General features: G+C 40.7%; 1 protein-coding gene across 14 annotated transcripts in view; it reads right to left on the minus strand.

Moving 5' to 3' along the window:
* NRXN1 (neurexin 1) overlaps positions 1-26,816 on the minus strand; it is a 1,072,395-nt gene that overhangs the window by 227,574 nt on the left and 818,005 nt on the right. For all 14 annotated transcript variants that reach the window (XM_069954855.1, XM_069954851.1, XM_069954854.1 and 11 more), the window contains one exon: positions 26,516-26,697. In XM_069954855.1, coding sequence (XP_069810956.1) covers positions 26,516-26,697 — 182 coding nt within the window. The remainder of the gene's footprint in view (positions 1-26,515; positions 26,698-26,816) is intronic.

Here is a 26,816-nt window from a genome sequence, read left to right on the forward strand (position 1 = left end):
CATCAACCCCCTAAACTTTAAGTGTACTGTAAAATCCATACGGGGGGAAATCTAGTGCACATTATCAGGACAAATCCCCGACATGTTCCATTTCTCTTCTGGGATCAATAACTTTAGGCCTTTTTGACGTTTCTCGGCTTAGATCACTTCTTGCCTGCATCTGCTTTGATTTACAAGATAGGAATTGATTTTGTAACCTATACTGCTTTGAAAGCATGTAACGGCTTTTACTAATCAACTTCACTCCTTCATGAATTGCGGCGGTTTAATGGTTCTCGTTTTTAAAGGACTCAGCACCCGGCCGCTTCCTGTAAAATACTTTAATCTCCTCGGTTTACTGATATTGAAACATTTCATTTGATCAAAAAACGATTTATCTTACAGAGTGTAGTACCGCATTGTGGCCTACAGGTGTCACTGTTTTATACTGAAGTTAAATTAAGACCCTTAAAGGGGATGTGTCATATAAAAAAAAAGTTATTTTATTCTAATCTGTTTCTATTTTCTGACTATAGTTGTTTGTTTGTTATTTTATTTCACTATTTGTACATTGTTATGGGGGCAGCCATATTGCCTGCATTAATGCATAAGACTCTGTAGACCACAGAATGTCTCCTTCCATAGTTGTCTCTTGGCTTGACATGACCCAAGATGAGTTACATGAGATGACCAGGATACTCTATGGAGAGAGGTTTATGCTATCTATATCTATATTATTAGTTTATGCTATCTATTTTCTATATGTGGCCACCTGGTGGCTGTGATGTGAATTACAGCCTGTCATGATTATGAATTAGGTTTGTATCATGGGAAATAAAAGGTTAATAAAATTTAAATCACTGGAAACTTTATGGAGAGGGGTTTATGCTATATACTGTATGTCTATATGTGGCCACCTGGTGGCTGTGATGTGCATTACAGCCTGTCATTTCTTGGTCCTTCCCGGAGGGATATCTGGAAAGTCCTGTGTTTCAAGACTCTTAAATAAGGCTCTAAGGTTTTTTTTTTGCATATTCATGTTTCCCAGGGAGCAATGCACCTAGGATTTCACTGCATTAAGCGCTTAAACCAGCAGCCGTCAGTGTTATTTCTGGCTGGTCTCTCTGAGATCAGTGATCTGTTTCGCTTAAGGTTAATGAAATGTAGATCCCTGCATACTCTATGGAGAGAGGTTTATGCTATACACTGTACGTCTATATGTGGCCACCTGGTGGCTGTCATGTGAATTGCAGCTTATGATAATGAATTAGGTTTGTATCATGAAAAATTACAGGTTAATGAAATTTCAAAGGTGAATCAGGGCACATCGGCTCCTCTACAGCGCGGTGACAGTGAATCTGCTATTTATGCTAAACCTTGTTCTTGAACATAACATACTTTATTTCCATTACACCTGTTCCAAGCACAATGGAGAGCTGCACGACTCAGTGATTTAAGTGTGATAAAGCCACCGGTTATTATCCTAACCTTGACGAGCGGTTTCTGCTCCCATCCTCCTGAAACAATGAGGTAAACACAATCACATGCATTATATACCAGGGTAATAGCGCGGCCATTCCCATAAAAAAGCCAATATCATTAAATGTCAATTAAAACACTTAACAGCTACAATTTGGTTTTCAATCTAAACAATAAATATGAAGAAATGCGGGAAATAAAGTACATTTTAATGATCGTTTTTTGTGATTTCCAGAAAATATTAGGTCCTGAGCCATCTTATTTTAGCCTTGGATGGTATATGAGGTGCTCTTTCCAGACAAAAGCAATTAGAGGATTGGAAAACCGCACAAGGAGCGCTCCTCGGAATTGTTCCACCGAGGCGAAGAAAAAAAAAAAGCACATAGCACCAAACGGCTCTATTCTCTGCCGGCAATACAGGGAACAAGAATTATTGCTTGTCAAGCAAGGCAACACAAAGGTAGATGCTCGGGACCTTGCAATTAAGTAGTTTAGTGGCTGCATTAGTCACTGGACACCAGAAGGCCGGCGAGATGCTGTATATCTATATACTGCTTACCAAGGTTTCCCAACCAACAGCAACGCAACTGCTGAAAAACTACAATTCCCATCATGGGGGAGGGGGGGTCCTATATTGCGTGTTTGCCACGTGTTTGCCTCTCTTCACTTCAATGTAACTGAGCTGCAATACCCCACGCAAAATGAGGACAAGAGTGGCGCTGTTTCATTAAGAAAATATCCATGTTTTTTTTTTGTTTTTTTTTAAAATAATGGGAAACCCATTTAAAGGATCAACCTGCTCAGAAATTACACTTGGCATAAATATAATCTTTTACAATAAAAACAAAAATTCTTTGCAGATTACAACTGATGTCTGAGGACAATCCTTTATTACTGAGGAGTCCTCCTAACAGACTCCTCTATAAAGGCGGTCTACTGTTTTAATGATGTCACAATCGGTCATTCATTTCCTTTCTATCCCATCAGTTTAGCGCCTTCTAGCTAAGATGTCGGTTTTAAAGTCGATATCTTAGAGCATTTTTCTCCTCCTAGTCACTGGAGTCTGAGACCATCAATACTTTAAGTTCCCTTCTTGTTACCATTGTATAACGACGATCACAATTAGTCACCACGCCTGAAACAAAGTAACTATAAAAGCTGACATTATTTTTTTCTCTCTCTCTCTCTCTTTCTTTGTATTTTGCTACTTTTTTTTCTTTCCTCGAGGTGACGATTTACCACATGGCTGCCGGGCTGCCAGCCACCAATTACCCAGACAATCTCTGTACACAGATACACAAAGAGATCTGTCCTCAAACCGAGGAAGAGAATGGTCTATGTGGTGAACATCTCAACTTAATGCATCACCTGCCACACAGTTATCAAAAGATAATGTCACAGAAATGCGCGCCATTGAGGGTGTTTGTGTTGGCCGCTTTCTTTTTTGTTTGTTTTTTTCCCTTTTCTTTTTCGCTTCTTGTTGCTTTTCCCCGCCACTAAGAACAAAGCAATCGCAAGACGCCAGGAAACATGTGAGTCACTTCCTTAATGCACTACCCCCTTGGGTTCAGGACTTCTGTTATTTAAATGGGGGAAGTCGGCATCTGAGATTCCAGAGTGCTTAATAGCCCATCTGCTGGTATTGTCTATAATTTATTAAGTATTAGCCAAGGTAACACAGACAATAGTCATAAATGCTGGAAGCCGCACGCTCCTGCTGTCTCAGATACACTCTGAATAAGATTAGCACCATTGTAAAGTTATAAATGATACAGTAATGATTTCATGTACCTAAGTACTGGTAATCCCCCTAGTAAATGTATCACTGGATAAACAGCTTGGAAATGCACCTAAGAAAATACTGGGATTTTAGCAATGCTGTAAAACATAGAGATAAAAAAGACCTGCAATAGCCATTTATCTCTTTGGGACAACCTTATTTGTGTATCATGAAATAAAAAAGAAGAGTGTAAGAATAGAAAGAAGATCAGCTGTTTCTCCAGGGACAATACCACGCCTTCTATAGGTTGTGTCTGGTATTGCATCAATGGTGCCACAGCCTACATTGGCTAATGACTGTGACTGGTGGGCGTCTTGCAGTCATATCACTACTGATCAGATACTTATAATTAAAAATGAGCAAATCAATTTGGGACAAAATGGATCAGGTCTAAATTCCACCAAAAAATTCATATTCAAATTTTGACTCTGTGCGACATTGCACCCATGGCAACTTCCACTCACTATACCCTACACCCTGCCCAGCCTCTCGATGAACTGCACCGGAGCCTTTGACATGATTCCCTGCTACTTTCCTTAGTCTGGTTGGGCAACCAGAGGGCAATATGGGCACTTCCAAATCTTAAAAGGGTTCTGAATCTGAAACAAATTGAGCATCAATAGTGTTGAGTAGACCAGTCAAACTGTTAGGGTTCGGCAAAGTTCCCTGAACTCGAACGCTCTGCATCTGATTCCCCACCTGTGGCTATATATCCATGATTTCCCGGACTACATAGGGGAGCATCCAACTTCTGAAGTCGCGGTGGATTAAATGAGTAACCTTCACAATTGAAGAATATTGCCAGTTGGACAGATGTTAACAGTTACATTTGCTGAATCTGGTCCAAAACAATCATCTCGTAAACCCGCAACTAAACTTAATCCTACTGATAAAAATAATAATGTTTTAGCGTTCAAAAAGTCTCAATGAAATCATACTGCCACGTACAAGGGAACCACGTGTCACATCATTTGTAATGAGGAAGCAGAGCATACATGTTATGTAATAAATTATGCAGTAAAACCTGCTACATCTGTGCGCTCAACTTGTTGGCTTAGGTCAAAAAAACAATACATAGAGACTAAAGAGAAAAAAAAAAAAAGAATGTGACAGAAGCCGTATGACCTTGCCCCAATGACAACTAGTGGTAGAATCAATTAGGAAGGGACCTAATGTAGTGTGAAAAAGGGAAAGTTGGTGCAAGGTTTGACAGCAAGAGTAGTGGCAGAGAAACTCAAATGACTTTGAAAAAAAAATGAAAGGGTGAAGAATAATAGCCATGCCCTGGAGTTTTATGACAGGTTGACCAACGTCTGCTGGATATTAAGAAGTTATTCCACCGAGTGCACAAGTTCAATGACTGCCATTAAAAGTTAGCCCTGGCTAATAAACCAGGAATTAAAATAAACATGCAATGAGTTACGGCTGGGATTAGCAATGACATAAATAGGAATTATAATTAGGAGATGAGAACATAACATAACGCATGATGTAATTGAATAAAATTGGCTAATATGGCGCTTTATTATAGAAAAGATGTAAATATATGGAATGCCAGCTATAGTGATAACAGAATACACCTAGAAAACTAAGGAAAAACATTGGATACTTGTTAATTTAATGTCTATGGGAAATGTTTGTGAGATGATGCCCTGATTCCACCATCTTTGTTAGCTCAGATCGGCTAGGGTGGAGTTTTATCTTCACCAGTATCTAGCTCAATTGTTTTGAGAATTTGTCAGCTATAACTCATGTCCAAAATGGCTGACACTGTTAGATGCTGTCAGGTCAAGCAGTCACATGATACCTTTTATATATTCACCTGTGCTTCCGGGATGTAGAAAAACACTTTTATTCTCTAATGCATAGAGGCTTTTCCAATGCTGAGGGCTAATGCCTCCTCACTCCCTCTCCCATCCCTATCCCTGCTTGACAGTAAGCTGGATGTTGAGTCCCAAGCAGGGTAAGGTATAGGAGGGGGAGTGAGGCAATGTTAAAGCTCTAAGCACTTCAGGGCCTTGGGAACGCCCCTTTGACACTTTGCACTGGAGAATAAATTCACATGCATCAGGCACATTACTTTCAAGTCCACAGACTACTATGGAGGGAAGAGAACACATGCAAACTCTCCTAAAATCTATGGAAGTATTGGCCCAAACAATGTTAACATATCATTCAAAAGCCTTACGATAATCTTCTACACCAGTGTTTCTCAACTCCAGTCCTCAACTCCCCACCAACAGGTCATGTTTTGCGGATATCCCATACAACGAACAGCTGTAGCAGCTACAGGTGCACTGACTATAATTATACCACCTGTGAAATCCCCAAACATGACCTGTTGGTGGGTCTTGGGGACTGGAGTTGAGAAACACGTTCTACACTAATGATAAATGCCTGTATAAAATCCTGTGCATCCTTCTTATTACATGAAATCAGTTACAGATATTGGGTAGATGGACCTTACCCAACAGGTGAGATTTATCTTCTGTAATTCAATTGTCATCAGCAGATCTTATAGAAAATCTAATATCTATAGGGTTGGTTAGACAAACTTGGGCGGCCGTTCTCCAGCAAAGCTCAGACAAATTGGATTTCTAAATTGTTTTTCCCCAGCATAAATGGAAACATCGGTCTCCATCTGCTGCTCACGTGACTAGAGGGATCTATAGTGTTACTTGTCAGACGAAAGGTCTTCTGCTCAATGTCTGATGGTGGGATCCTAACAATAGTACATGGAGGAGCTGTGCAGTGGGTCACCAGATCACGTTTATAGGGGATCAATAACAAAACTGATGCAAAAATGCATCAATTGTCTTGAGTGGGCTCTTAAATGCTTGAGTGTCCATTACTCGAGTGTCGAGTATTTTTTATTGCTCCAGTGCTTGACTCAAGTAATAAACCCCATAAAAAACAATGGGAGACTTGAGCATATAACCTGCGGCCCACCACTCGTCAGATTGTATAATTTAGGGCATACCGCCAGAGTTCTAATGTGTCTTGAAGTAACGTATTGCATTTTTTTGTTCTAACTTTTGTGTATTAATTTTACGCATCCCTTCACGGGATGAAATATATATTCAATGCAATATGCATATGCAATATGTCACTGCAAGACATGCACTATGCTCGACGCATGCTCGCTCAACACTACTCAATGTCATCAGGTATAGCAAAACAATGCAAGTCACATTCTCCTACCTGGTGTCTGTACTGATCCACGATGCCATGAATGATCCCAATAAAACAAATGAATCAGTTCTGGCATCGGATTTACTACAACATGAGACTTTATCGGACCAGCGTATGTGTGAGCGATCCCTACGCTTGTTCTCAATGCAATTATATTGTATGATATGTAAGAAATCATCTTAGCCCTTAGCACGTCACTCAGTTCTCCCCTCTGGAATCAATGGCGGTTTATTTTGGACATAACCACGGTCATCTGGCGGCCACTCCAGGCTATTCTGTAAACCTTATCAAGAAGGAATTAAACATATTTGCTGAAAGCTTTTCTACATAGAATCTCTATATTAAATCCCCTTATTATTTTTCAGGAAGAAAATATAGCCTGTGAAATACCACGGGAGCTGCTGCTGCTATTCTTTACTACTGTACCGTATAACCTATAATGAGTAAAATAAAAAAATAAATAAAAAATGGAGAGAAAATAGAAGCCTACAGACATAATAAGCCACATGCGATTCTATTCATACATAATAACTATTTACCGTCGGTAATTCACCATCCTGTGGATATTGCTTTTTGCTAATAGAGCATTGTTCTTACACATTGGATTACATTTTAGTAATAAGTATGCAGTCGGATGATTTGGTCATGATAATAAATTCCAAAGGAGAAAAAAAAAAGCCAAGATTTGGATTGTACATGGAAAGGTTCTTCAGTAATGCGGCTGCATAGGTCATAGGCCTGCGCCCTATAGGGAAGTACAGCTAAAAGAAGGCGCAAGGAATAAAAATGTAATACAGTAACACACATGTAATGCTAGAAAGCTGAACGACTAATCACTATGCTACAAGGCAGAAGAGGCCGGGAGATGAACAGATTATATATGGAAGAATCAGAGGTTATTTGTATTAATAAAACACTTTTCATAGAATCCACTGGAGTAAAACGCCAGCAGTGCCCTGCCCAGTGTACAGTATATATAGAGCCCTGCCCAGTGTATATATAGTGCCCTGCCCAGTGTACAGTATATATAGTCCCCTGCCCAGTGTACAGTATATATAGTGCCCTGCCCAGTGTACAGTATATATAGTGCCCTGCCCAGTGTACAGTATATATAGTGCCCTGCCCAGTGTACAGTATATATAGTGCCCTGCCCAGTGTACAGTATATATAGTGCCCTGCCCAGTGTACAGTATATATAGTGCCCTGCCCAGTGTACAGTATATATAGAGCCCTGCCCAGTGTACAGTATATATATAGTGCCCTGCCCAGTGTACAGTATATATATATATAGAGCCCTGCCCAGTGTACAGTATATATAGTGCCCTGTCCAGTGTACAGTATATATATAGAGCCCTGCCCAGTGTACAGTATATATAGAGCCCTGCCCAGTGTATATATAGTGCCCTGCCCAGTGTACAGTATATATAGTGCCCTGCCCAGTGTACAGTATATATAGTGCCCTGCCCAGTGTACAGTATATATAGAGCCCTGCCCAGTGTACAGTATATATATATAGTGCCCTGCCCAGTGTACAGTATATATAGTGCCCTGCCCAGTGTACAGTATATATAGTGACCTGCCCAGTGTACAGTATATATATATATATAGAGCCCTGCCCAGTGTACAGTATATATAGTGCCCTGCCCAGTGTACAGTATATATAGTGCCCTGCCTAGTGTACAGTATATATATAGAGCCCTGCCCAGTGTACAGTATATATAGAGCCCTGCCCAGTGTACAGTATATATATAGTGCCCTGCCCAGTGTACAGTATATATAGAGCCCTGCCCAGTGTATATATAGTGCCCTGCCCAGTGTACAGTATATATAGTGCCCTGCCCAGTGTACAGTATATATAGTGCCCTGCCCAGTGTACAGTATATATAGTGCCCTGCCCAGTGTACAGTATATATAGAGCCCTGCCCAGTGTACAGTATAAATAGTGCCCTGCCCAGTGTACAGTATATATAGAGCCCTGCCCAGTGTACAGTATATATAGAGCCCTGCCCAGTGTACAGTATATATAGTGCCCTGCCCAGTGTACAGTATATATAGTGCCCTGCCCAGTGTACAGTATATATAGTGCCCTGCCCAGTGTACAATATATAGATAGTGCCCTGCCCAGTGTACAGTATATATATATAGTGACCTGCCCAGTGTACAGTATATATAGTGACCTGCCTAGTGTACAGTATATATAGTGCCCTGCCCAGTGTACAGTATATATATAGTGCCCTGCCCAGTGTACAGTATATATAGAGCCCTGCCCAGTGTATATATAGTGCCCTGCCCAGTGTATATATAGTGCCCTGCCCAGTGTACAGTATATATAGTGCCCTGCCCAGTGTACAGTATATATAGTGACCTGCCCAGTGTACAGTATATATAGTGCCCTGCCCAGTGTACAGTATATATATAGTGCCCTGCCCAGTGTATATATAGTGCCCTGCCCAGTGTACAGTATATATATAGTGCCCTGCCCAGTGTATATATAGAGCCCTGCCCAGTGTATATATAGTGCCCTGCCCAGTGTACAGTATATATAGTGCCCTGCCCAGTGTACAGTATATATAGTGCCCTGCCCAGTGTACAGTATATATAGAGCCCTGCCCAGTGTACAGTATATATATAGTGCCCTGCCCAGTGTACAGTATATATAGAGCCCTGCCCAGTGTATATATAGTGCCCTGCCCAGTGTACAGTATATATAGTGCCCTGCCCAGTGTACAGTATATATAGAGCCCTGCCCAGTGCACAGTATATATATAGTGCCCTGCCCAGTGTACAGTATATATAGAGCCCTGCCCAGTGTATATATAGAGCCCTGCCCAGTGTATATATAGTGCCCTGCCCAGTGTACAGTATATATAGTGCCCTGCCCAGTGTACAGTATATATAGTGCCCTGCCCAGTGTACAGTATATATAGTGGCCTGCCTAGTGTACAGTATATATAGTGCCCTGCCCAGTGTACAGTATATATAGTGACCTGCCTAGTATACAGTATATATAGTGCCCTGCCCAGTGTACAGTATATATATAGTGCCCTGCCCAGTGTACAGTATATATAGAGCCCTGCCCAGTGTATATATAGTGCCCTGCCCAGTGTACAGTATATATAGTGCCCTGCCCAGTGTACAGTATATATAGAGCCCTGCCCAGTGTACAGTATATATATAGTGCCCTGCCCAGTGTACAGTATATATAGAGCCCTGCCCAGTGTATATATAGTGCCCTGCCCAGTGTACAGTATATATAGTGCCCTGCCCAGTGTACAGTATATATAGTGGCCTGCCTAGTGTACAGTATATATAGTGCCCTGCCCAGTGTACAGTATATATAGTGACCTGCCTAGTATACAGTATATATAGTGCCCTGCCCAGTGTACAGTATATATAGTGCCCTGCTTAGTGTACAGTATATATAGTGCCCTGCCCAGTGTACAGTATATATAGTGCCCTGCCCAGTGTACAGTATATATAGAGCCCTGCCCAGTGTACAGTATATATATAGTGCCCTGCCCAGTGTACAGTATATATAGTGCCCTGCCTAGTGTACAGTATATATAGTGCCCTGCCCAGTGTACAGTATATATATAGTGCCCTGCCCAGTGTACAGTATATATATAGTGCCCTGCCTAGTGTACAGTATATATAGTGCCCTGCCCAGTGTACAGTATATATATAGTGCCCTGCCCAGTGTATATATAGTGCCCTGCCCAGTGTACAGTATATATAGAGCCCTGCCCAGTGTACAGTATATATAGTGCCCTGCCCAGTGTACAGTATATATAGTGCCCTGCCCTGTGTACAGTATATATATAGTGCCCTGCCCAGTGTACAGTATATATAGTGCCCTGCCCAGTGTACAGTATATACAGTGCCCTGCCCAGTGTACAGTATATATAGTGCCCTGCCCAGTGTACAGTATATATAGAGCCCTGCCCAGTGTATATATAGTGCCCTGCCCAGTGTACAGTATATATAGTGCCCTGCCCAGTGTACAGTATATATAGTGCCCTGCCCAGTGTACAGTATATATAGAGCCCTGCCCAGTGTATATATAGTGCCCTACCCAGTGTACAGTATATATAGAGCCCTGCCCAGTGTACAGTATATATAGTGCCCTGCCCAGTGTACAGTATATATATATATATATATATATATATATATATATATATAGTGCCCTGCCCAGTGTACAGTATATATAGTGCCCTGACCAGTGTATATATAGTGCCCAACCCAGTGAGTGTATAGTGCCCTGCCAAGTATACAGTATGCTCAGTGTATATATAGTGCTCTGCCCAGTGTATACATAGTGCCCTGCCCAGTGTACAGTATATACAGTGCCCTGCCCAGTGTATATATAGTGCCCAACCCAGTGAGTGTATAGTGCCCTGCCCAGTGTATATATAGTGCCCTGCCCAGTGTATATATAGTGCCCAACCCAGTGAGTGCATAGTGCCCTGCCCAGTGTGCAGTATATATAGTGCCCTGCCCAGTGAGTATACAGTGCCCTGCCCAGTGTATATATAGTGCCCTGCCCAGTAAATATATAGCGAATGGCGCAGTGAACGGCACTGAGGAGGAAGGTAAGAGACATCCTATAAGAGACATCCTATAAGAGACACGCTATAAGACGTACTATAAGAGACATCCTATAAGAGACATCCTATAAGAGACACGCTATAAGACGTACTATAAGAGACATCCTATAAGAGACACGCTATAAGACGTACTATAAGAGACATCCTATAAGAGACGTACTATAAGAGACATCCTATAAGAGACATCCCTTCCTCCTTGGCGTCTCCTGTGCAATAGGGACATATTAGCTGGTTTGATTTGTCGATAATTCCCCTTTAAGTAATAACATACAAATTGAGCAAAACTTTTTAAATTTCTTACTACGACAATTAAGATTCCTCCCCTTATAAAGCCGCAGACTACAAGTGACAAGTTCTGTTGCTTGGGATTTTTATGGCCAATCTGAGTCTAAGGTGGTGAATGGGAGGTTATTCCTTCTCGCAGTCTATGCTGGAAACCCTCTTATAAATTCCCATTGATCAGTGCTTTAACTTTCATGACTTGCCCCGGTTTGTTCCATTATTCAGCACAATTAATGTACAATATAATAGGTTAAGTTCCAGCCAAGTGTAACATCTAAACGCATGCAATATTTATGCGACTAATTTCATTGCGGCAACCAGAGGTGTTTTTCTCTTCACCTTGACAGAGCGGCAATAAAGGGCAATGTATTTCCATTGTCCTCTTCCTGGCATTGTTATTGTCTTCCATTATCATAGAGTCATTGTTATTATGTCTCCTTTCTATAAATGGAAGGAAAGATTTCTGATCACATTATTTCTCAGGTCTGGGATGAAAAACAAGACTTGCCTAATGCCGTGTTTGCTGACTGAACTTCTTGATGCTGTCTCAACAGAGCTTGTCATGGAGATATCTTAGAGTGATCGATACTGAACCTGAGAACATGGTAGAGCCACAGACTAGCCACACTAGGTCATATGAAGGATACGCTGCAAAACTGGAGCCCTGGACTACAGACTTTCTGGTGTGAGATTTTCACACTTTAACTATCGAGCTGCTGCTGTCTAAAGGCAACCAAGTGTCTAAGCGAGCGTTTCAGTCTAACTGATAAGTCTGACATGTCTGAAGCCTGTCTAGTCTAAGTTTATACCCAGGGCCGATTCAAGGGTTTCTGCCGCCTGAGGCAAACCTCAGGCGGCCGCCCCGAGTGATAGCCGGCATCCCCCCGGACCCCCCCCCCCCCACCGCCGCCGCAGCAGCAGCCATCTACTCACCTGTCCCACACCGCAGCCGGCCCGCGATCTCTGCTGTCTCCACATCCCGTCAGGTCCCGTGATGTCACCCTGCAGCTGTCACGGACCTCCAGGCTGTGGTGAGTGAGTGGGGTGATCGGGTCGCACGGGGCGGTCCCGCGCGACCCGATCACCCCAGCGCGTCCCCCACCGACCCCAGGCACTCACCACAGCCTGGAGGTCTGTGACAGCTGCAGGGTGACATCGCGGGACCTGACGGGATGTGGAGAGCGCGGGCGACGGGACAGGTGAGCGGCCGCTGTCATTTTTGTTAAGTGATACTTAACAAAAATGACAGCAGGGGGGACATAATGCCGCCCCCTGCCGGACCGCAAATTCTGCCGCCTGAGGCGGAAGGCTCATTCCGCCTCATGGCAGAAGCGGGCCTATTTATACCAACTACTAGTTAGCTTACTCAAAACTAGACTGCAAACTTTTTACTAAGGCCACAAGACTTTTTTCAGACCTGGTAAAAAAGTATCTAAAACACCTAATAAGTCATAAAAAGATTCCGGAACATTTGCAAAAGTAAATCTGGGCTATTGAATTGCTTGCAACTTGCAAAGTGTATTCCCATGGGCTTCAACTATTACTTCACAGACAGCTATGTTCATGTTTTTTGGGGAGGGCCATCATTTTCATGACAAAAAAATGGACATTATTTTTTGTGAAAACGATGACTTCTTACACATCGCTTTACAGGCACGGACATGGCGCTTCACCGGACCTCTCCTCTAATGGGTACTTGCCCCTCTAATAGTTTGTACAGGCATAGAGACATTGAAAGTTTCGATCAGTCAGGTCTCAGAACAAAGAGAGAAAAAAAGCCTACCACTGAGCACTCAATGATCTCTTAATACACAACAAAGATACAACCAACGCAAAGATGGGAATCAGTTTTGGTCAGAGAAAGAAGTCACCTACAAAAAGTGTAAGCATTTCCTAATATTACATACAGTAATTACCTTTCCAGACATATATAAGTAGCACTACTTCCATATACTGGTATAATTCCAATCACATCCTATGGCCATTGGAGCAACACCAATATGGCAGATATTCCCATTGTTCCACAATAATCTTGTGAATTATTGAGCAGATAGTTTGACGTGTATGTATATTATTTATTAACCCCATCATAAGTGTCTCTATCATTGTGGCTTTTGTCCTTTGGGGGGAATTCTGGTTGGATTTGCACCTAGCGGTTCTGTATATAACGGAACCCAATACTTAAGGGTCGTAAAATAAACTGTAGGTAGGAAAGAAAGAAAAATCAAGTCCTAAGCTTCCTGCAATATTCTGGACAGCATGGTTCTCCCGGGAACCATTCTACTCATAATTTCTGTAAAATGTAAGAGGATATTCAGATTGGGCCACTGCCAACAAACACTCCTCGGATGGCATTCGATTCTCACACTGCCTTTTATTACATCCAGCATCATCTATGCGATGGACCATTTACTGGTAGGAAATGTTATCATATTAATATTAACGCCTAAATATTTATATAGTGAGAACATATTCTGCAGCAACGTACAGAGAGCACAATTGGTTACAGTCCTCCTGGGGCGTCCGAGCTAATCTCAATGGGGAAGGTTATCAATAACATTGGAGGAAGACTATAAACCTTATTATGGTTCAGGCACATTTCAGTAAACTAGAAGAGGCAATAAAAACATGGGGTACATTTTACCGTTTTTATTAAATAGACGTTTTTTTTTTTTTTTTAACAACAAACGTTATTACACGAATAATATAACGAGTATTGTTACAAAATAACATTTTGACTGTGTGTGAACATAGCCTAACAGCCATAACTGGGGAGATGCAAGGCAACCATGCTATCCTCTGAGCCTTCATGGATTGCCTCTCCTATTGATGGGGAATATGCTATGCTGTTATTCCTCAGGACATTACAAGGAGTAGGAGAAGCTAGAGGGAACCTGTTATTCCAGAACCAGGAGCCATCTAAAGGGTTCACAGCAATTCTCACTGCCCCATGAGCCCTGGTAGATTGTGCTCTCCCTGTTTGGTTATTTAAAAAAATAAATAAATTAAAAAAAAAATATATATATATATATATATATTCACCAAGACTGATGAAGCCCCTCCTCAGGCAGTTAGCGATACCTTTCCACATAGGAGATAGATTCCCACAACATAGGGTGCAGATAGACACACCAAAACTAGTCTGGCACCTACCTGGCCAGTTTGCTCCCCTTCGCCTTCTATAACCCCTCCTACGTGGATAGATATAGAGACTTCCAATTATAAGTCCAGGATATTGTGGCATATTTTTGGTGCAACAGATTTTTTATGCAATGAAAGGGATACAACGTTCAATGTGCAGCTGATTGGTGGTGGTGCCAAGAGTCTAACCCTCCCACTGATCTGATGTTAATCACCAATCCTTACGATAGGCCATCATTATTTAGGAAAGGAAAATCCCTTTAAATTCTGAACACAGCTGCATTGAGAACATAAAAATTGCCATTCTATGTCACCTCCTATTTAGATCACGTAACATCCTGTTCTTAAACCTTATGTTGCTGGATGTCACTATTTAACGTCTTAATACCAGCCCATGTGGCTTAGCGGCTGGATACTGCGCTTATCGTCCTCACAGCAGTCGCCATTCTACAAGGACGTGTTCTGACTTCTGTAGCATTACTTCTCAATGACCTTTTATATTTTATGGCCATTTTATTCATTGCTTTTGTATTTCGGCAATCTCCTTGAATGTTAACAGTAATTAAGAAATGCTAAGCTTTACTGGCTACATTCCTGCCGCACGTCTTCTAAATATTAGTTGGGCAATTTACCGAACCTGGCTATTCATTATTTTTCATTCATTTACTCTAAGTATATGTTACCCTAACACCATGCTGTCACACTTTTAGCCTTTTGTGTTGTAGATTGTGTTGCTGCATGAAATTGCATGATACGGAGGGTGATTTCTCTATGGCTTTGCTGTTTCTACCAACTTGTAATATTTGATATCATTCTCTCGCATAGCCATGCTATTAAGCTGTAATTTGGGGGAAATAGATCCTTACATTATTTCAGCTTTGCATGTTAAGCTTCTGCTAATATGGATACTTTGATTTTCAATAATAACCTCCAAAGAGAGACAACAATCTGTCGCCGAGTTCCGTGTAGAAGCCACAATACGCCCCTCCTCGGATACCATGAGCTGATAAATATTTCATCACTTCTGGGTAATGAGTTTTTGCCTTGAGGAACCAATTTTGGTTTGACCTTCTTTGACAATATTTGCAGTTGATATTATGTTACATTACATACACTATCAATACTGGTACTGGACATATGTTCTGCAGAGGCAATAAATGGGGGGTTGTGTACAACGGGGTCTTGTTCTTGTCTTTTAACAATAAGAGAGTGTCATCTGCTGGGAAATCAGTCAGTAATTTACTGAAATCAGTCAGTAATCTATGGAAATCAGTCAGTAATCTAATGTTTAAGGGGTGATAATGGAGGTGTTCTTTTTTCCTACAGCACCCCTACAGGTATGAAGAAGCATTACAGAAAAATCAATAATGTTCTCCATAACACATGGATGTGATTGGTCGCCCAATGTCTCTTTTTGTAGGAACTCTTTCCTCTAGTTTATACCTGATATTAAAATGAGACTTGTTTTATTTTTTTTTAAGTCTATGATAGGATATTTGAAAATAAGTGTTTTCAATCAGATCCCTCTCCATTGTAAGGTTTATCTCTAGTTAGGTAAAGCAGCCTCACTGTATGGATTGGAGTTGATGAGTCTATAGCCCTGTCATTTAAAATAACCATTAAGTATTGTTCTATGAGATCACTCTCTGAGCATCTGCCAAGCAACTTCAAAGCCAAGCAACCATGACCTACAAGTCGTTTTAAAATCCATTGGGGATACCTTCCCATTCACTTCAATGGAATAACATACTCGCAGTGGGATTGTCATCCCGAGTAAGTCAGCGCCCTTAACCCCCCCACAGCCCGGGTACATACTTTACCGGGTCCCCGTTCTGGCTTGCTTCGGGGGCTCCTGGCATCTCCCGGCACTCAGCCAATCAGCGGGCTGGGGAAGGGGGCTAAAGGGGTTTTCTTATTTAGATTTAGAAGCTCCACATGTTTAATATACAATATGTAAGTCCTACCTTGAGGTCTATTTGTGGTCACCAGAGAGGTTAAGAAATCTGAATGGAGTGTTGTACATGGTTGACATGACTCCAATAGAGGTCCATGGGAGTTACGGAAACAGAGTAGCTTTACGGTGCTTGTGGTGTTTGAATCCCCTTCATGTCTATAGAAGTTCTGCAGACTAGGCTGCCTGGGCTGCTTTAAGCTTAATGACCACCTCCAGCAGATTGGTCATCTATGTGAATTTTAGGGCATGTACAGTACTAAATGTCCACATAAGAATAATAATGAATAAAACAATGTATAGCTTATATGTGTTTATATTTTTTTAAAAAAAATTTGAAAAGTAATATTAAGGTTATGTTCACACAGTGTATTATTTTTATTTATTTATTTTTTTTGCAAAAACGTTCTAATGAAAATGCATTGTGTGGAATCTTATGGAGAAAAGCTGTTCCCCTATGGCCGTGGACATAATTCACTTATTTCCGGCTGGCAGACTGTAAACAACGGCCGTTGTTCACAGTCTGTTTACACAATGTATGGCTATTCTCCCAGCTGTACATTGCACTGATTTTAATGGTAATATGGATTGCAGGCCCACCCAAATGTGCCTACGAGCCACATAAAAGAAAAGGATGTTCATCCGGATGATACTGCAGTATCCGCTGGGTGAACATGTCAAACTGCGGCCATTGTTTATACAGTGTGCGAACATGGCCTAAAAGTATCTTAGAACAGTGAATGTGCACCAATAAAACCTACTGTGCAGCCCCCTATAAAAGATATAAAATAATTGTGAACACATAGGGCCACATGTATCATCCGGCGAACGGATGATTTTCGGCGGAAAGTGCCGATTTGCGTATATTTTTATACGCAAATGGCCGATCTGCCAATAAAATATTCACAAATCGGCACCTTCCGCCGAGTATGCCAGGGGGGGCGGAAAGGGGGCGTGTAGTGGGCGGAACGGAGGGCGCGGACTCAGAGTCCGCGCGATTTACCATCCGTTCCGCCCAAATGTACGCCGAAAACCTACTCCAGTCCTCAGCTGGCGTAGGTTTTCGGCGGTGCGCACCATCGTGCACGGGATTTATGTAGAGGCAGTCCGCCTCTACATAAATCCCCGTAGCGCCGGAGCTGCGGGGGCATTTATAAGTCCGGCATAAAAAACAACGGACTTAATAAATGCCCCCCATAGTCTAATAACTGTACAAAAAAAATACAAAGTGTACAAAGAAAATGAAGGAGCATAAAGCGGGTTACACTATTCTGAGTATAAACGCAGCAGAAAGCTGATGGAACAAACCTTTTCCTTAGTCTGACCATAGCCGGTAGTTAATATACATTTGGTCTATGATCTTATTGACAACCAGAAGCTTTTGACCCATATTATCTTTCTACAAGTAGGACTATGTATTCATTGCTCGGCTTTTTATCAAAGGAAACATATGTTTGTACAAGCAGGTTGACAAATCCCGCACCGGCCGGCCCTGTGCATTTCCTAGAGATAATATTTCCCATTCGAAGCTTGAATCCGTATTTCGGAAACGCTGACTTTGCATTTTAACCTGATAAATCATGTGGATAAGGAAATGGGGATTAAAGAAATTGAAAATACAATAATCCAGGGAATAATCTATAGTTGTTTGTGGCCTGTGAGCCGGTCTGAGATTTATTTCCAACCTGTTTCATATACATAGTAATAATGGAAACTCCAGGCGTGCAGATTTGTGCATTTTCTGCATTAGGCGCATTCAGTAAAGTGTGAACCGGTAGAGAGATGTGAATGGAAAGTCCATAAAAAAAAAGAATAAAATGACTCCTAGTGTCGAGTTAGACAATGGATACCGCCATTATTTCAGCGTAACCTCAACTACTCAGGGATGAAAGGAAATGTATGAAAACAAAGGCTCACCCTGAACTCCAGGACAGGAAAGTTCTACCTATGAAGTTATCCCCTTATTATTGTGACAGTGGAAACGTTGGGGCTTTTAGACTAATGCAGGTGAACGGACCTGACCACGCTGTCTGCAATGACTTTTGTGTAATTTAATGTATTGGATTAGTGCACAATGCAGCGACACTGCTTTACTGTTTTCTGGCCTTGACATTAAAGCCTTTGGGTTATTATTATATACTGGATTTTAAATTCCAATATATAAAATAAAGGCGGTAAGCATTCTATTATTTCTGAGCAGGTTATGGTGCTGATTTCTTTAGAGGAACCTTACGTGTTGTTTAGGCTGTATTCACACGCTCTATGCACAATGGCAATTATTTGGCACTCAAATTGACACGTTCATTAGTTTTGCAGCCGTTGTTTCCGACATTGTGCGCATAAATGGCCACGGTTTGCATTCAACGCAATGGAAAGGATCGATGTTACAAAACAACAGCCATTGTTTTACCCAACAAGAACGTCCGTTTTAGCTTTAGGCTATGTTCCTACGCTATATAAACAATTACTGCTCCCCGTGAACAGCCGTTGTTTAATGCTGCCTATGGCCAAAATTAATGAGATCATTCATAATCCTTAATTCTGAACGTAGACAATAGTAAACAATGGCTGTTCACGCGGAACGGCCATTGTTTATACAGTGTGGGAACATAGCCTTAAGGCCCTATTACACCAAAAGAGCGCCCGGAGCCGCACTTTACATTTTCTGCACTGTCAGTTTTGTGCGGCCATTATTCAATGAATAGCGGCCACACAAAACTGACATGTCAGTTTGTTGTGTGGCAGCAAGGAATCCCAGTCGGAGTGTATACAGAGTGTATACACTCTGGCCGGGATTCTATTGAAATCAATGCAATGTATTTTTTATTTCATAAGGGCTGGTGTTGCAATCTGCAATAATGGATGTTTTAAATGAAAAAATATGTTGTGTGAAATCCTAAAGTGTAACTATCATATCGACATGTCAGAAGTTTGCATCGATGGGGGGTGAGCCCCACGCCAATCACCAGAACACAGAGGAAAGTTTCACTCAGCAACTGAATATTTCCACATGTGTGTTTGGCTATGCTCACGACATTCAAAATAAAGTAAAGGTGTCCGTTTTTTGCCACGATTTTACTGGCTTTGATGCAATGGGCGGCCAACACAGCGAAATGGTGGACATCATTTCTTCTTTTTAAAACTAGAGAGGAAAAAAACAAGTGGGGACATAGTGTGTGTGTAAAAAAAAAAAAGTGTGAAAAAAATTATGTGAAGAAAAAAGTGATAAAAGATGATTTTATAGCACATACTGGAAGAAATAGTTTAATGAGTTATCTAACTCAACACTTTGTCAGATCCCGATATGAAGTGTTACGTTCCCAACTCAAAACGCGTTGTCTACTGTATGTATATTAATAAATGTATCAGTTATGTTATATTACATATGTTATGTTATTTTACATATATATATATATATATATATATATATATATATATATATATATCCCCTCCCCCCCTCAGGGTATAATGTGGCTCATCGTCTTCTATTGTACCTTCCTATGACTTGAGTTGAGAAATCTTAAAGGCCATTTGTCTATGTTTCCCATCTTAGGACAGAACACAGCAGAGACTGACACCTTGATTATAGCCGAGTGTCGCTCACTTTTCAATATGCAGTAGTTTTCTTAAAAAAAACTGAGTTTATCAGGTAGAGTGGCCGCCAAGCGCTGTGTGATCCCGGAGTCCTCATATCCACGAACTGTGGACTAACCCCGTCCTCCCACTGCAGATTGACAGGTCTCTTCCTATTACAGCGCTGAGAGAGATGCTGTCAATCAGTCGCAGAAGAGATCGGGGAGCCTGATACTCATAAATTCTGAACAATCCACCTCTGTACCTGATAAACTCTGATTTTAGGAAAACTGCAGCATATTGACAAGTAAGTGACACAGAGCTGAAATCTGGGTGTCTGTCACAACCCAGATTTAAAAAAATAATCATTTGGCTATGTTCACACGTCAAAAAAAGAGAAAAGGCGGCAACTTTTTCTATTGGAAAGACGTTCGTAATTGCTGCAATGTAATTGATCTCAGTGCATTGAAGTCAATGGAATGATGGCACACAGTGTCTAAAATTACGGACATTGTCTGCGGGGACGTCAGAATCATGATCATGAAAATGATTTTCGGACGTCTTTTGCAAACACCGGACATTATTTTTTAATTGGTCACACACGTTTTTTCTTTTTTTACCGTCCTTTCACCATTTTTACTATTAAATTCATGGACTTTTTAATTAAATACAAAGGGCGATCAGTCCAACGGACCCAGAATAGTGAACTAACAGCCGTCACTGCACCGACGGCCAAACAGGAAAATAACGGACATCATTTTTTCTTTTCATAAACAGAGAGGAAAGAGCATAGTGTGAACACAGCCTAACTATGAAGAGGGATTCCCTTCAATGGGGTTGTATAGTAGAGTAATATTAAAAAGGGGCTAGATTGGGTTGAAATAAATAAAATTCAATAAAAATAAATAAAAGTATTGATCTCTAACACCCTTTACCTATATTTGAGCCCTCTATAATCTCAGCCTCTCACATCCATCTTCATGAGTATGTTTGTGCGGCCCCGGCCCTCTATAAGGTGATACCCTGGACAATAAGTTTAATCCCAAACATCCATAGTTTTAGCTGAACCCTAAAAACACATCTTTTTAGGCAGAACTATTGCACCCTCCGCCTTTGCTGCTCCGACGGTTCCTGGAGCCAACCACGCAAATCTCCACCATCCCTATACAAGGAAATGTCCCTTTAGCCAATCACTAGGTGAGGTGGTGACCTGTGCAATTAATGATTGGCTGACCAGCAGGGATCCAGGCACAGATTACAATGGCAGCGGCAGAAGATTCATGTGGTCAGTACTACTAATTTTTTATTTTTATTTTTCAGCCCATCTTAGACAATCTGTTTAAAGGAAACCACAAGTCACCATAGAGGTCCCCGATGGCTTCTTCCTGCCCCATCGTCCTTGATTGTCAGATCTCTTCCTATGACCAGATCTATCAATCAAGGCAGACGGGGTGTGGAGAAACCACTAAGAACAGCCTCCATGACTCATTGCCCAAGCAGCATAAAAATTGATGACAGGTCCCCTTTAAGACTCTGTATTGTTATATATTGTTACATTGTTACTCTTTAAGATCGTACTTCTTTCTAAACCGGCTGCACACAATAACACAACATTTCATTACTGCAGAATTATATTCTGAGACTTATAAATAAGGAAAGCAAATCAGCCGGGTCTCAGCCATTTAATAAAATGGTCATTAACGAAGATTAATGATGGCAGCTTACAATATCAAGTAGCAGGAAAACCTATAAGAACGATAAATGGGTGCAGAATTGATAATTGCCTTTGCAGGATTGGGTTAGGAAATCAGAGACGACCTATATGATTACGACTTAAGAAGCAGATGATAAATGGACCGCAGGAATGTGTAAGGGATCCGGCTGAGTGTGCATTGTTCAATTAGTTATCTTACTGTCCAAACACTATAACAAAGCCCTTATGTGGTCTATTTATAGAAGCAACATAACTGGGCCAGAGAATTGCGTAACAACAGTCCAATGTTTAATATAATGTAGAAAATACAAGGTTCATCTCACAGATGAGTAGCAATAATATCGCCTTAAAGGGGTTCCTAGAGCTTCTCTATCAGTTCTATGTGCTTTGGTACTATTGATTTACACGTACACTTAGATGACCTAGAGGTAGAATTTCTTGATCCATAGCCATTTCTTTTCACAAAACTGAATTACTATATGCATCAGTAATTTAATGCCGAGTTCCAGGAACAAATGCAGTCTTGGATCAAAAACTGTCCGGCAAAATATCACCCGAGCATTCCCTGCAAAGGCATGCATAATAGAAAATTAATTTATTACACGTGTCAGACGGCAGATCAACCATCAAGGTTAGGACTCTGCTATCTTCACTTGATATTCATGTATTCCTACTGGGAAAATAAATAAAATTAACAGAGCACACGTGTTGGACAGGACTGAAAACTGGGGCTCCGCTTTGTTTTCCTTGTTTTACAGGCATTATATCTCTTTGGTGAAACCTGAAGCTTTTTTCTGCAGCCAGCTTGACTTATAGTTTACCTGATGTTTCAGATTCATTTTAAAGGGGAACTAATCACAGATTAGACAAATCTAACCTGCTGCTATGTCTCTATTGCACACGGGGGGCTGAGGGGGGGAATGTGTTTCTTACCTTCCTTCTCATCTCTGTTCCCATGCTGTTAGCAGTGTAATCCTCAGCACCGTTAGGAGCACTGCCTGCCTCTAGAGCGCCAATCCAGCCTGCCCACTCCATTGATTATTATTAGGAGGAGCAGGTCGGCTTGTGCAATGGGGGTGGGGCAGTGCTCCTAATGGTGCTCAGCATTACACTGCCAGGATGAAGGTAAAAGACATTCCTTCCTCCTTGGTGCCCCATGCGCTATAGGGGGCTATATTCCTCTAACCTGCTCAAAGTTTCCCTTTAAGGATAAGCTGTCCAGAGGGTGTACACAAGGAGCAGCACGGTTTCTGTTTCTATTTCTAATTTTCAGTTCTTCCCAATCATCCAGGTGGAGTCTAACCTCTATGATGTCTTCCATATACTGCACACACAGGAAAGGGAATTCTGCCCTTATATATCTCTATACACACCCTAAGAAGCAGCAGCAGAATAAAGAACATTATAGAGCAATAATCAACACTCTAAGCTGTGAATCAAGCTCTGGGGTAAGATCTATTACCTACAGTTAGAAGTCTCTTTGTAGTCACTGTGTGCCTCTCTGTCTCTGCTCTTTAAACTCACTTATCCTCCCCTCATAGACATGTACTGGTATCATGTAACCTGATCTCTGAGTGATATTCTACTCTTTACCTTTTGTAAACACAGGACAAATTATGAACATTTTTTTGAAAGAACAGTGACCAGTTAAATGTCACAGCTTTTTAAGCTACTTTCAATAGGTGGTGCTAGAGAGTCAACTTGTTTTCCTTTTTAAAAAGGGGCTACATCTGTACTTTATTCTCAGAAAGTATTTAAGTATCACATAGCCTATGAGTCTTTTTATGTCAGCTTTGTAGTCTCACCAAGTAAATAAATTATTCCCTTAGATATTAGTACATATTTGTATATATATATATATATATATATATATATATATGAAACTTGCTAGTGGCATAAACAAAAGGGATTGAGTCCTTAGCATTACAACATCAGTTACTTTGGGCGGATGCCAGACTATATCACCCCAAATTATGGCAGTAAATGGGAAACAACATCACTTCCATCACGGCATTGAGAACATGAAGGCAGCTGGTGGCGAAAATTTTACACCCAAAAAAAACACCTTATAATAAATGTATAAAACAATGTGTTAAAATTGGTCAAATTTCCAAACCCAATAGTTTAAGTGTGGGCATTACATCAAGGAAATTATAGGGGCACAAAGAAACCGAGACATGTCTATGAGACATCTCATTGTGTGTGGCCCCTAGACTAACTTCATCTACAGTAAATCACTGATGTTAATTGAAAGCGGCATAACTTTTATTTGCAATTTCATTTCTTGTTGGTAAGTTAAATGGTAAATTCTCCTAAGAAATCTGCCAACCTGACATAATAAGCATTGAATACTTTGATTATTTGACAACACACGTTTGTGGATTTGTAAAACACGTTTCATGCATATCTCATTCTCGAAAAAGAAAAAAAAAACCTCTCAATATAAGTTGGTATAAGACAACTGCGAATTGCCAAGGCACCTATCTACTGCTCATCTGTCTTGTCAAAAGGCTTGGGGGAAAGAAACATACCAAAATATGTGATCGTTGCCTTCCTATGTTTTTCAAGTTTAAAGCAAACTGTTTTTTATTATACGGTGTAAGATCAGCCCAGGGACCAGCACTGCAATCCCTTACGGGAGAAATGAAAGCTTAGAGAACCTTCAAAGCAAAGTGCATTGGAAAATAAACAAATAATGTTCAGAAAAAAAGTTAGAACAGTGAAATTTCCAAGTTGCCCTTAGGGGATCCCAACATACAATAAATCAGTTTTTCTTCTAATAATAATTCTAAATACTAGAAAAGGTCCAAAAAACAAAAATGGTATTATAGCTGTGGGAATAAAATTGGCCGCGCATGGTTCGATTACTAAGTTGCATGTAAAAGTTGTCTGTTGGCTATGAATTGAGCCATGTATTGCCATAAATTACTGAGTTCATGGTCAACAACCAACTTTTTCTATTAAGTATCTGTTTATTACTAGGTTTCCCATTTTTCTAAAGAAAAACAACAGATTGAATATTGGATAATTCACCTACCACTGGCCGATTGCAGTGCATGGTGGACATAAAACTATAACAGTGACTGTTAAAGCTACATTCACATTATGTTTGTTATTTGTTGGGCTACAAATCAGCAAAATGGCAAAAAAGTGATGCCAACGTGCGGCCTAAAAATTGCAGATGAGACTTTGAAGGGATTATCTGGGGAGCAGAAGATGTCTGAAGCCTTCTGCTCCCTATCCTTTGCCTAATCCAAATCCACATGTCGATAGTTTCCCTTTAGAGACAAGGAGGGGCATGTTTGAGTCCAAAATAGGCAAAATAGCTGCACAATGTTGCCCCAACACTGTGCAGCTATCAGACATCATGTGTGGGCATAGTTTCGCCTGTACACAATTCTCAAACCTAAACCCACCACTCCACATCTTTAAAAGTTTTGCAATTGGGGTCAGAAAGCTTTAGCCATCTTCTTCTCCCCAGCAAACCCCTTTAATGAGATGGACATTAAATTATGACCACATTTAGTTCTCATTTCCAGAATGTATTCTTTGCACTTTCTGTGTTGGATTGAAAAAAGTTGTTGACCTTTTATTTGAGTTCCATACAGAGTTTATGCTCAGGAAATTATGAAGTCACAGGTAGACTACCTTCACCCGTTGAAGTCTATGAGCCCATGAACAATATGTACTGTATGCATCCTAATTTTGACAGCCTAGTGATATATAATATCAAAAAAGTCATGTGAATGTAGCCTAACAGTGACACTAAGAAGGTCAAGATAAAGTTTCTTCCCTTTGTTAAGCTTAATAGATGAGAGCATCAAAACGTTGGTATTTGAGATTCCTTTTTCTAACCTGATGATGCTGCACTTTGCATACAAACCAATCAAGATAGAGCAACACTTTTGCCTTAAAATGTATTTTTGTATTAGACCAATGTTTTCTCTAGGTTTGGTTGTAGTTAGCATCCTTGTACTGTAAGAGGAGCTGTCTGGAACTGTTTGGAGCTGTGCTTATACTGGTTGAACTGGTTCAGTTTACCATTCTTTTCTAAACAAAGGTTTAAAAAGAATTTCCTGGAATTCAGACTAAGAACTAAGAAAAGGGATAGTCTGCACATTCAGCATATAAAACGTTATTACACATAACCCTTTAGAGACACTTTTTGGTAGGGAAAGAAAATCAGTAGAGCGACAACATTTTATAGCCAGACATGGTGTTGGCAAAAAGGATTCAGCAACAGCACCCCCAAACAGCTCCAATATCTCTGCATCTCGAGCCCCAAGAAATGAGACATATGTGGTTAGCAAAGTTACCCACGTTTTCAGGCTTAGGCCGGAGTTACATTAAAGGGGTTATCAAGGATTTTAAAGTGGGTGGCCCATGGGACAGTTTCTTCACTGTTTGTATCAGCTTGTGCTTTTCCAAGTACAAGTTAGCAGCTGACTGCCATTAAATTAAGTGGGACACAGCTGCAATATGTAGCACAATTCATACAAAAATTGATGACATATCCATGGGCTATTTAATTTTAAAAGCCTGGATGACCCCTTTAAATTTACATTTTGGTACAATTATTATACACTATAAAGTGAAACTTCAAAAGTCCGCCTCCTTCTAAAGACCAACCCTCTATCCAGACCAGACCTCCTGTGTCTGAGTAGATAGAATTTTTTATTATTCAATGTCATTTTGGGTGGTCATATGTAATAGGTTTCACTGTACACTGTACTAAGAAGTATATTAATAACCCAAATAGCTAATAAATAACCTAACCGTTATCTTTTTAGAATCATATAAAACCAGAATGGATTACTTACAATGTGCAGCTCTAAGTAATCACCCAGTCCCGTAGAGCTGTCCACTCGAACCAATACTGCTTCTTTTTGTACAGTGCTAAACCCTATAGCCAGTCTGTCTGCCCGTGTGCTGGGCCGATCATTTGGTGGCCACGTATATGTGATTTGTCCTCCTCCTTTACTAAAGATATATGTTGTCCCAGCTGTAAAAGACAAAAAAAGAAGTGCAAATTATAAACGATTGTAAAGAAAATCAAACATTAACAAGTAATGTTGCATTCATACTGGGCTACAATATAAAATTGTGACATAGAACCTTAAA

Source organism: Dendropsophus ebraccatus, chromosome 15 (genome assembly GCF_027789765.1).
Source record: "Dendropsophus ebraccatus isolate aDenEbr1 chromosome 15, aDenEbr1.pat, whole genome shotgun sequence".
In the NCBI taxonomy this organism is placed as follows: domain Eukaryota; kingdom Metazoa; phylum Chordata; class Amphibia; order Anura; family Hylidae; genus Dendropsophus; species Dendropsophus ebraccatus.